This window comes from Temnothorax longispinosus, chromosome 10, assembly GCF_030848805.1.
Source record: "Temnothorax longispinosus isolate EJ_2023e chromosome 10, Tlon_JGU_v1, whole genome shotgun sequence".
NCBI classification, from domain to species: domain Eukaryota; kingdom Metazoa; phylum Arthropoda; class Insecta; order Hymenoptera; family Formicidae; genus Temnothorax; species Temnothorax longispinosus.
In genome coordinates, this window is record NC_092367.1 from 12,826,106 (window position 1) to 12,838,361 (window position 12,256).

Below are 12,256 nucleotides of genomic sequence, written 5' to 3' on the forward strand. Positions count from 1 at the left end.
TTATACAAAGCCAAGAAGTGGACTTGGTTTATAATTTAAGGGAGACTGAGGCTAGTTGGTACATGGAACAAGTTGGTACACGATAACTATTGTAAAAATGACAAAAGATAATACTGCATAAAAAATATAGTATTTTCGCAAGATCATTTCAATTTATTATTTCAGGCTGAGTAGCACATTTTTACAAACAGAAAATATTTTTAGTTTTGTATAGCCGAAAGTAAAATAAATCAGTGACATATCAAATGTTATGTTTATAAATCTAGTCATTATATTATAATTCTAACTGTTTCTTTAAAATCTTTACTTTAAACGTAATAACTTCTGGTTATGTTAACGTCTTAAAACATTTTTTTGCTTAAGCAATAATCAAAATATCTAATTGTAAGTATAACAGCGGGGTTGATTCCCAGACAGCACGTCCAAAATCGGGATATAAAACGTCCTTTAGACGTCTTTTAGCTATCTTTTTGTAAGACGTCTAAAAGATGTCTGAAAGATGTCTTATGTCTCGATTTTGGACTTGCGTGCTGTCTGGGTTGTGACGGGGCAAGTTATAGCTTTCTACTTATAATTTCAACTAACTCCGTTGATGTAATACATAACTTTGGCGCAACAGTGGCAGATATTTTGATCTTATGTAAGATTTTACCGTTAACGTTTTTTATTACGTATCAGAACCAGTCAACACACGGAACATCAGTTGTATTATTACAATTTTGTACTCAACACTGTAAATGTAATATAACACATGTTGTTACATATGTTGTTATTTTTCTTTATTAAATATATTATACTTTGAAAACTGGATCTTTTACAACTTAATCCAGTACTGTAACAACTTACTCTACATATGAAGCTAGTTGTTACAAATGTAGTCGCCTTATAATTTTTATTAGTGCAACAAAATTAATTATACTATTCAGTTAAAATAAATATACGTATAATAAATATACGGTAAAATAAATATACGGCTATTGAAAAATTCTTTTGCGGTTTGTATTTCACATGTTAGTTACATGTAAAAAATTATTAAAAAGAATGTTCCAACTAGCCCCGATCTCTCCTATTTCAATACACTCATGCCATCTATATTTATTCTTATTACTACATAATCCTCTTTGTATCAATAATTTTGACGTAGAACTACGTCTTTCTCCGCGGTATGGGGGGTACCCACGGATGCGACGATGCAACGAAAATATGTCACATTTTGAACGTTTAGATCTTCGAAACTAATAATCGTAGAGTAATCATTGACATCTCATTTTAAAGCTTAAAAAGTCCCATTTATGATAAATCTAGCCCGAACTCTCTATTTCTTTCCGTTTCGTTATAGTAGCGTTTTAAAGTTTCACAAAATTTCTTGTAGATTCAACGAAAACATGTCTCACTTTGAACGTTTATATCTTCGAAACTAATAATCGTAGAGTAATGAATGACATCTCATTTTAAAGCTTAAGAAGTCTCATTTATGATAAAACAAGAGAGAGAGAGACGTAGTTCTACGTGTTTGCGGCACAGTTGTTACTGTGCTTGTTTTTTCACGCACTCTACCCTTTCCACAGCACGCTACCTTTAACATTATTCTATTCGTCATTCCATACACTTTCCAATATTTTCTTTTAATTCTACCCTTTAACTATAGATAAATGACATCATGCTTTGTTAAAAAAAAAACATCTATTTAACTTCTAAAATTATCCATACAAATCTTATCTCCTGATCTCCATATTTTCTCAGCTATAATCTTATTTTTTTCTACGTAATTCTTTAATGTAATCCTTATAAAAAATTTCCATGATTTTGTACATTGTTACGCCTTCGGCGCGGACTCGGCACTCGCGCACTCGCGGAACATACACAAACCATATTATAATTGAATTTCTGTATTTCTTCTATATATTTTATCTCCCATTCAGGTAAATGCACCTACTTGTGACCATCTAAGATTCTCGCATGAATTAATAAGAGAGGAAAAATACTAAAGTATTTCAATCAAGAAGCAATTATACCGAACTCAAGATTAATCATTTTTGTATTGAAAAACTTGTTTTACTCGAGTTTTAAACATAATCTAATAAATATTAAAAGAGAAATTGCAGACTATGTAAATGGATGCATGATTTAATTTTGGATGTATCGATCAGTGATCGTCGTTTCGGTTCAATTATTGGTATATTGTATTTGATAAAGAAATTACTCAATAATTGAATAAGTAAGTAAGCAAGTAATTTGAAGCCGCGGTCACAAATAAGCATAAAATCAGTATAAATCGATATAAAACACACGATGTGTCAGTTAACCCAGAGTGACAGCGTTGTCGCTAGAGTTTTCTCTCGAGCATACATTGAATATTTTTCCGTTTACTCGTACAAATGCAATTCACACCCATCTAGAAGCGTATGGAGATGGGTATTAATTATGTTTTTTTTTTTAAAAAGCAGCGAAATTTACTGCTATGACTAGTTTTCTTGAGTCTGTTACTAATGAATCCATACGTGTTTTGTTGCACCGCTTTATAACGTTCGCCTATATACTCAAAATCACCAACCTTTCTCGGAACCCACGAATAGCACAACAGCACAGCACAGCACGAATAGCACTCCTTAAGGCCATTGCACGTAACAAAGTTTTAGTCATAATCGTAAGGGTGTAAGAAAATAGACCAATCACAGTTGATTAATTATTCTCCTCGTGCTTGAAGAATAATCGTGTGTGATTGGTCTATTTTCTTACGGCCTTACGATTAAAATTAAAACTTTGTTACGTGCAATGGCCTTTAAGAGGGTAGCCTAGTGTAGAACGCCAAAAACAAGCTCTTTTTCTGGATTTTTTTTAAAAGAAACTACTTAATATATATTTTTGCAATTAACACCATTTATTGTGTACATATTGAAATGTTCAAATTAATTTTTTTGAATAAATATATATGTAAGTACACAGGAGTTATGCGATCAAATACGAAGGTGGCTTCGAAAATTCTTTCTGAATGGCGTACACTCTAGCATTCCGTAGAACGATCTGAAACAAAAAAAAATTTTTTTTTGTAAAGTTTATGAGTGTAGTTTTTAGTTATACCTAAAACATGATTTGTTTTATCATAAAAAATTTTAAAAATGGTTGTTTAAAAAAAAAATTTTTTTTTGCATGAATTTCGCACTTTTTTTTGTTTATAACTTTTTTTGAACAAAATTTTTAGTACATATTATAGAAGTTCAAGGCAATTTAATTATCTTTAATTAAAAAAAAATAATAATCTAGATCCATCAAGAATATTTTGAGTTATCGTGTACGCCAATTTCAAAAACATGGTTTTGAGAAAAACGCGTGTAAAGTTTTCGAATAAGAAAAAAGGTTTATATTTTTTAGTTTGCGAGCAATGCTTTTAGTTCGACGATTCTGGTCAAACGGTCGTACGGCTATTATTAATTTTGTCGGCATAATCTCTGCATGCTGTCCCAATAACTATTTCCAAATCTGACATTATGTTTAGCACTGACAGATAGCCTTCGTTAAATATTCCAGCTGCTATGTAAGCAGCAATCTCTATGATCTTCCGGCTGCAGTGTAGGTGTTTTGGAGCAAACCGCCAAACAGTAAAGTTGAAACTCTCGTTCGCATTTTGGATATGCCCACCCAAACACCTTTCGAGCAGCTTTTTCTTCGACAAATCTTCACAAATCAGCCGGCAACGAGCCTTTTCAAAGACCGTCGAGAGCTCCCCCCCAGCATCCTGCTCCTCGGAGCGCTCGACCATGCGCACCGATCGAGCTCATTTTAGCCCGCTAAAATCTAAATTCATGCTTAGGGTTTAGGGAGCGTATTCTAGAGATAGAATACTATCGATTTAAGCAAAAAAAAAAATTCGATTTTTTGAAGCCGCTACCCCCTTAAGGATGTTTTATATAGTTAGGCAAAATGTAACGAAGTTGATGAAAATTTAATATCATATTCTGTATACTCTTTCAAAGTTCGGGGCCAAATTTCAGATCGATTCACAATTTAGATAAAAAGTTATCAATTTTTTAATATCCGAGTTTTAACATGTAACCTTATGGCGTTACAGAGAAAAGTGTTAAAAAAGACATTAAAAAATGTAACGAATATAATGATATTTTACACACAAGTAGATCATCAACAAACAAAAATATAGCAACAAAATTTGAAACGATTTACAACATAGTTTTGAAAAAATTGCAAAAAGATTAATGAAATTATTGACGGATCGGACTCGTGATCGGACTATCGGCGCGCGCAGTATGGAAGTGTGGCAACACCGCAATCAGCTGCTCCGTCCGTAAAGCATGTATACTCGAAAAATAAGTTTATAATTAATTTTGTTAGTTTTTGAGACAAGAACTTTTCAATAATTACACAATATTAAAGTAGACATTCCGTGTTTAATTGGAGAATCACAAATAATTAAATCAAAATACAAATAAACATTTTATATAACGACAAACAGAAACACTTTTTTAATATAAAATAAGTTATACTCATAAATTATATCCATTTTATAAACATTAGCATTTCTTTTATAAACATATTTTATAAACATTTCTTTTATCGTATACAATATACTTTCTAATAATCTTATAATTAATTTTTTTTAGTAAGAAAATCGATAATTTTTTTAATTGTTTTCCCGTGAAAATGGACAACCTTATTTTCTTTTTGTTTGAAAAACTCTTGAATACCAACAGTTCCAGATGTAGAGTACACGTTTTGCAAAGTGTTTAGGCTTATTGCAGCTTTTGCCAATTTTTTACGAGTCGCTGCCCCTAAGATTTTTTCGAGTGGTGCTAGCATTACAAAGTTTTCTTTATCTTGATCTTGAACGTTCCAATCGTTTATTTTTTGATCGTATAACGTGACATTTTGTAATAAGATTTCATTTGTAATTTTTAAAGCATGTAATACTTTATCTAACAGACTGCAGTCATAGATTGCGTTATGTGCTCCTACAGCATCAATATTTAGTGAATTCGCTAATCCACTTAATGTACAGGCGCCTTTACCTTTTTTTCCAGTCATTTGTCTAATTATGGGTAGCGTATCCACAAAACCATGTATTAAACTAGAAAATTTATCGTCGAGATTGTGTTTCCTTATAGCATCATATAATCTAGGACCATCAAAACATAAATTATGAGCAGCGAGACCACACTTTGTCTCAAAACTCTCAATCCATTTCAAAAACTTTTCCAATGCAACTTTCATTGGAACTGATGACACTTTGAGTCCATGGTGCATAAGATCTCCATAACAATTGATTAAACCTTTGGCTGCAGTCGCACCTATGGAGACTTGCTGCGTTGAATTGATATAAATATCAAAATGCTTTTTGACAGATTTAGCTGCAATCTGCAAGATGTCGCAATCTCGTCTCAGGCTTGAAGTCTCTAGATCAAAGAGAATGATCGGAATATCACTCTCGTTATCACGCTCGTTATTTTCTTCCTCAATAGGTACAGCTGGCTGAGTCAATAAGCCACAATTACTTTCATATGTAAGCCCTTCGCTATTTTCTCTTCGATAGCGCAGAATGCTACGAAGTTTCTTTTGTTCCATACGTTTTTTTTTATATTGATGAGTATTTATACGGGCTTTCCGTTGCAAATAAGTTTTGTCTGTCTTGGAGATATGACGTAAATGGTGCTTTCCGGATGATAGCTGAATTTGGTTTGCTATGTCTTGGGTGTATTTTTCCCCAAAATTTTTCTGAGCTACACTGCATGAAAATCGAAAATCTGCGGATGCACTCATGCTGTAACAACGGGATTTGGGGGCTTTACTTGCCATTGTGGCATTTAAACTCTCATTGCGATTACTGGAGGCTCCACAGGCAAACTTTGCAGCGTTATCAGCCAATTTATAAAACACTTCTTTCAAATCTTGAAACAAATTTTGATTACTAAATCCTCCAGGCACAGCACGATGATCATAATTTTCTTTATTTTTTATGTAACCGCACCATATGCCACATTGAGTATGATCGTTGAAAGCATGATGTGGAATACTACGTATAGCTGCGGTCATAGCTATGCTATTTCCTGTATTTTGCGCAATGGCATACGTAAAGCACTTATAAAGATATGTAATACCCTCCTTTGTCAGCTTTTTATGTTTTTTTTGAATACCATAGAGTTGTTTTTTGACACCTTTTGACGCGTGATTTTTATCAGATTGTTTGAGGATAGGATGATTACTAGCGCTTCGACAAGCAGCAATGGTGGAACTATCGTCGTCCCCTATCAAAACTCCAACCTCTACATTTTGGGATTTGAGGATTTCACTCTCGACGACTAGTTTTTTCCCTACACAAGGCTCCATGGCTTTTGCAGAACCGTAGAAATTTCGACGACAATCGTGGTCAGGAACGTGTCCATCATTATTATCACACTTTTTACATTTTCTGTTGCAAGTCGCGTAATCTAAGACCATTCCGCTGTAATGACCAATGACAGCACCAAAGCCATTTAGGCTATCATAATTTCGACCGGATCCTCTTGTACTCCATCCCATGTCATAAGACACCATCACACGAACTTTATCATTAGGTGATACGCTCTGTGACTCTTGGTGTGGAATAATAAATCCTGTTTGGAATTCCTCAGGCCTGTATATAATAATCGGAAACAACTTTCAAAAAATAAAATTGAGAATACTTTTTGTTTCAATTTTTTGTTAAAATTACTACACATTACTACATTACTACAAAAATAATTTAAAAATATATTTTAACTATTATATTTTACTCCCAAAGTGAAGAAAAATAACTAAAAAATTATAACAGTTAGCGATAAAGCATTATAATAGAATGCGATAAATTCTTAAAAATTAAAAAAATGTTACTTAAAAATCCGTAAAAAATGTAAATTTATTTCTTAAAAACATAAAAGAATTATTAATACGCGTAATAATTTAGAATTTGACATTAAGAACGTCTAAATTAATTTTGTCATTAAAGTATTATAATTTACAGAACTTCGGTTAATAATTATATATACAATTCAAAAACCTATACTAAGTTTTATGATTATGGATTATTTTTTTAGTAAGGTGTCTTTATTATTTTATGTATTATTTTATATATTATTATAGTAAAGTAAGGTTACTTCAAGCAAGTAATCTTACTTTTTTGATACTTTCATTTTTTATTTCGAAGAAAGAATCTGTAACCAGAAAAATAGGGACAATAAACCAATGAAAAATTAGATAATTACAATAATTTTTCGGTAGTAACTACTTCATCTATAGATCTCTGCCTTTCTAGCGCTACAGCATTTTTACAGCTTCTTTTTGCCACTGCTTCTGCCGCTAATCCAACTTCTTTTTCATATTTTTTAAAAGTTATAAAATTGAAGCAGGGTATATTCATACATGCAAACAGTTTATTTAATTGTGACCAGCCTAATCCACTGTGAAGTGCTCCTAAAAAAATGAAACATAATAAAAATTAACCTTACATTATACAGCTTTGAAATCTAACTTTTAAGTAAAAAAATAATATTTTTACCTAGTGCACATTTTGAATTAATGTCATAACGAAGGTTGCATCTATTTCCGGATTCATGAATATGAGTTTTGCTCGTAATGACCTTATTCAACAGCAAACATTTGTGACATCTAATAGTTAGTTCTGATGCTAACCCTTGATATATCTCAGTCTCCAGAAATTGTAGCGATAATGCCTCTTTACATGAGATGCACCACAGTTGTTCACCTAAAAATTGTAATTCGACGATACGTGGTCCATGCATAACCTCTGGAACACTTCCTTCAGCATTCTCAATACTTTCTTGCACTGGATTTTTTTTTCTTTTATATCCGTTCTTCTGTTGCGCAAGTCTTTTCTTATATTGTTTTTCAGTAGCGATTTTTCCTTTCCATCGATACATTTTTTGTGCGATAATAATACGGTTGAACAACAAGCTTTTTCAATAACCTAACCTCCAATATAGCATTGATTTGTATAAGTACGTGTGTGTGAAAACAGGCCTCCCAACCTCTTTGGATTGTACAGTGTTGTCACATTTAGCTGCGTAGCTTATTAATATATTTACAGCAAATATCATTATAATAAAAATATAATTTTCATGTTTATACAATATACTTAATTTATATTATTGAATATGACTGAAATTACGAGTTTAGAGCAATTACTTTATTTTATAATTTTTCACAGATTTAATTTTTTAAAGTTGAATTCAGGGCAAATTCACTGTCAAAAATTATTTTGCCGAGACTTTGTTTAAAAAAAAAATAGTAGTAACAGTTATTTACAGTCACTAAATCTACGTTTTTTACATTCTATTAGACTTGTCGTAACTATTTGTATACTTTTTTTTGTCTTTGGATCTCTAGAGAATTAATATCGGTGTTTTTAAGATTTCCATGACTTTTTGCTGGACCTGTCCCTATAAAACATCCTTAAGGTAGTTGTATCGCGACAGTATTAGTAAAAAATAATGGTCACACTGCAATACGATAATCACGGTTGTATATACAGGTTGGATAACTCCTCGCTTTTTTAGTGGTGGGGGAAGGTCCGCTAAGCGGTCCTGTTTTCTAGTTCTGATTGCTACCGCGAGAGTTGTTACTATCGGGGAGGTAGTGGCGGCGCGTGCGCACTTGTACTGTGTGAGAGAGACAAGAGATCTTAAAGCCTCCGCACAATGAAAAATATAAGGAACATATATTAGCGATTAGGACTAAAGAATCAAGAATAAAGTTGGATGCACGATGAAAAATATAGGCAACGGAAACAGGGAATAACACAGACAAAAAATTTTTAACCTATTGGAAGCCATGTATTAATGTTATATTAGCTTTATTCCTGATTTTTTTATTTCTAATCGCTAAATATCTGTTCCTTATTACTTATATTTTTTATTGTGCAAAGGCCTTTATGTCTCCTACTAATAGTTACAATAATCGCAAGGTTTTGAGTTCCGATTCCGCTTTTTTCTTTTATTATTATTATTATCACCATCACCATCACCATCACCATCATCATCACCATCACCATCACCATCACCATCACCATCACCATCACCATCACCATCACCATCACCATCACCATCACCATCACCATCACCATCACCATCACCATCACCATCACCATCACCATCACCATCACCATCACCATTACTATTATTATTATTATTATTACAAAATAAAAGTAATTATTACTTTTAGTGGCCAGATATAGGATGAAGAAAGGTTGATTTTATTAAATAAATACATAAAGAGTTATTAATTTAAAAGTAAAGAATTTTTTATCATTAATTAATGTAATTTAAAACAAATATCACTCATTTGCCAATTTTGACATCTTTTTTTGTGGCACAAATTTTTTAGCAAAAGCAATGTGCAAATTCTTTTCCAGTATACGTATCAACAGCCTCGACTGGATCGAAAAGCAATATCAAATACTCCTGCAAACAAAATTTTTTTTATGAAAACAATTAAAGCTTTCTCGATAAAAAAGCAAAAATATGTTAATTTAATTTAGAATATTTAGAAACGCGTTACATCTATTTTGACTTTGCGTCGCAATATCTCCGCTCGTAGGGCACGTAGCGGAATATTATGAGAAAAATCCCCCCCTAATTGGACCCCAAGCTATCGATCAAGCCTACTTAGAACTTGATCCGTTCACTCGTTATCGAGATCTCAACATCTCGGGTACTCGCAACTCGTCGCGTCACGTAAAAGAGTCACGGTCGGTCTCGCTCCGCGTGTACTTGGCACGAGACACTACCGTGTCTCTTGATTTGTATAATATTATCGTACCGATATTATCTCAATGATATTATAACAACGATAATATTGCATTTGAAGAACAAATTATTTTAGTATATTTTCCTCAGCAATAAGTTTTCTATTAACATCGTATTTTTCGTACTTACGAATTATAAACGCATCGTCAAAATGTTTTTCACATATGAAATGAGACGCTTTTAAATTCTTGATTTCAGGTAACGCCGCTGCCCATTTTTCTCTCGATTTTGTTTGACGGCACTTTAAACATTGATCGTTTTATTATCTTGTGCAGCACATTAGATTTGGGTACAGCACAGGCTTTCCCCATTTTTATCTCTTCACCCACAAGAATTTCAGTAATTACGGTTACACATAACACAAACAGATCACGGTATCACGGTAACGCGCCAAACTTAAAAAAAGACTCCCCGATTGCTGCGAACCACACGGTTATAAAGAGAAACACAAAACAGAAACGTTAGCGGACCCTTCCCCCACCACCAGAGTTATCCAACCTGTATATACAACCGTGACGATAATGTACGGAAAACTCTACTTATCTGTGTAAAACTTTTGACTTTAGCTCGCGACGCTCGCGTTAGTATGCTATATCGAGGTTATTTTGAATAAATAGACACGTCGGTATGACAGGATTTTTAACCTAAGAATCGTCAACTTTAACGCTAAATATCTCGCTTCGCAGGGCAGACCGCCGCATTTTTCTGTCAGATTCTTTCGTTTCGTGCCAAAATGCGTCGAATGAGCCTATTTTTATTAATTTTTGAGGTGCAGTAGCTATTCTATATAAATATCGAAAAGGGTCTGAACTACATATATATCTAATCTTCATATGCGCAGTGTTGCAAGATCTTTACAGGTTAGCTGTCGTATGCGTCCACCGCTATGAGAAATTGTGTACTTTGTGTAACAATTGCTTCAAAACTAGATAGATAAGGGTCTTGTACTTTTGTAAGAATATTTTTACAAGTCTCTTTTGTCATCTTTTTGTTTTTCATTAAAATCGTATGAGTAGTTTGATCACTACAATTAGAAACGTGATATAGGAAGCCGTTTTCGTCTTACGATACATGTAAAAAGTGCTAAGTTTGATTTCCATTATTTCAACTTTGGTATAGTCAAGCTTTTTCTACTTGCACGTGTGTGTAGAGCGTGTTTACATTAATATGCTGTTCAAATTTTAAGATTCCTATGAAAATGGGTTTTGTGATACAACTACCTTAATCGTTCACTGATAGTCTTGCGCACTATAATAGTTTTCCAACGCTTGTTTTTGACGACGTAACAAAACTGTGACTGTGTCGTGACGAACGTCAGATCTACTATTAGACGGAGAGCTGGCTACATAAAAATGCAAGGTATAAGGTACATGAAATATTTATAGCTAGAGAGGTTCCATTAGCACTCCCGAACACTGAGTGACCAGTCTGCCTGCGTGCTTAGGAAGAATAAGGCGGGGGTGGACGGTCAAAAATGACAAATTTTACAAGGAAAAAAATTATAAAGTTCAGGGATAAAAATTATAAAAATGTTAAGTATTTGTTGCTACGAAACGCGGAAAATTATTGGCAGACGATTTCGTGGAAGAGAAAGGGCCGGCAGACTGCAACAAAGCGGCGTTAACTTTTGTGAAAAAAAAAAAGATAAGCTTTATGATTAAAAATTATTGGTAATAATTACTAAACTGTTAACGAAGCTATGTGCTAAATAGCATACAAAAAAACTGAAGACAACATCCGGGCAGACTGTGATGAAGAGCGCGGTCTCGATCGCGCTTAATGAGGTAGTTTCGTACGATGCGCTACTATGATATGTTATTTTGTTATTTATATGAATATATTACGTGTTTTTTTTTTCATTAATGGATTCAGTTTGTATTCATTCTTTTTATTGTCAAAAATAAAATGACTAATTTAGTTATTTGTTATTATATTGAATCTACACAAGGACAGAGATATAGGTCGATAACATAGAAAATGGTAATTTTGTCGGTTATACAGACGGCAGACCAGCATCACCTTAAGCGCGATCGAGACCGCGCTCTTCATCACAGTCTGCCCGGATGTTGTCTTCAGTTTTTTGTATGCCATTTAGCACATATAGCTTCGTTAACAGTTTAGTAATTATTACCAATAATTTTTAATCATAAAGCTTATCTTTTTTTTTCCACAAAAGTTAACGCCGCTTTGTTGCAGTCTGCCAGTTCTTTCTCTTCCACGAAATCGTCTGCCAATAATTTTCCGCGTTTCGTAGCAACAAATACTTAACATTCCTATAATTTTTATCCCTGAACTTTATCATTTTTTTCCTTGTAAAATTTGTCATTTTTGACCGTCTACCCCCGCCTTAATCTTCCTAAGCACGCAGGCAGACTGGTCACTCAGTGTTCGGGAGTGCTAATGGAACCTCTCTAGCTATAAATATTTCATGTACCTTATACCCAAGAAGACTAGAGACCAGGAGACCG

The 12,256-nt window shown here is 33.4% G+C and overlaps 2 protein-coding genes across 9 annotated transcripts in view; one reads left to right on the forward strand and one right to left on the reverse strand.

Annotated features, from left to right (window-relative positions):
• LOC139820993 (cytochrome P450 4C1-like) overlaps window positions 1–12,256 on the forward strand; it is an 85,835-nt gene that overhangs the window by 4,280 nt on the left and 69,299 nt on the right. The window lies entirely within an intron of this gene.
• LOC139820227 (uncharacterized) lies at window positions 3,076–9,281 on the reverse strand. The gene is made up of 4 exons (XM_071790370.1): window positions 7,523–9,281; window positions 7,230–7,437; window positions 4,666–6,622; window positions 3,076–3,081 (listed from the first exon to the last, which is right to left on the reverse strand). Exons 1-4 carry the CDS (start codon window positions 7,902–7,904, stop codon window positions 3,076–3,078), a joined length of 2,553 nt encoding a protein of 850 aa, XP_071646471.1. The 5' UTR covers window positions 7,905–9,281.

What these genes read in the sequence shown, in the direction of transcription:
- LOC139820227 (XM_071790370.1), bottom strand. Translation starts at nt 7,904, where the DNA reads ATGTATCGATGGAAAGGAAAAATCGCTACTGAAAAACAATATAAGAAA. An exon ending in TAATTCAAAATGTGCACTAG is followed by an intron (nt 7,438 to 7,522) that starts GTAAAAATATTA and finishes TCATTTTTTTAG; the next exon opens with GAGCACTTCACAGTGGATTA. An exon ending in GTTACTACCGAAAAATTATT is followed by an intron (nt 6,623 to 7,229) that starts GTAATTATCTAA and finishes TATTATATACAG; the next exon opens with GCCTGAGGAATTCCAAACAG.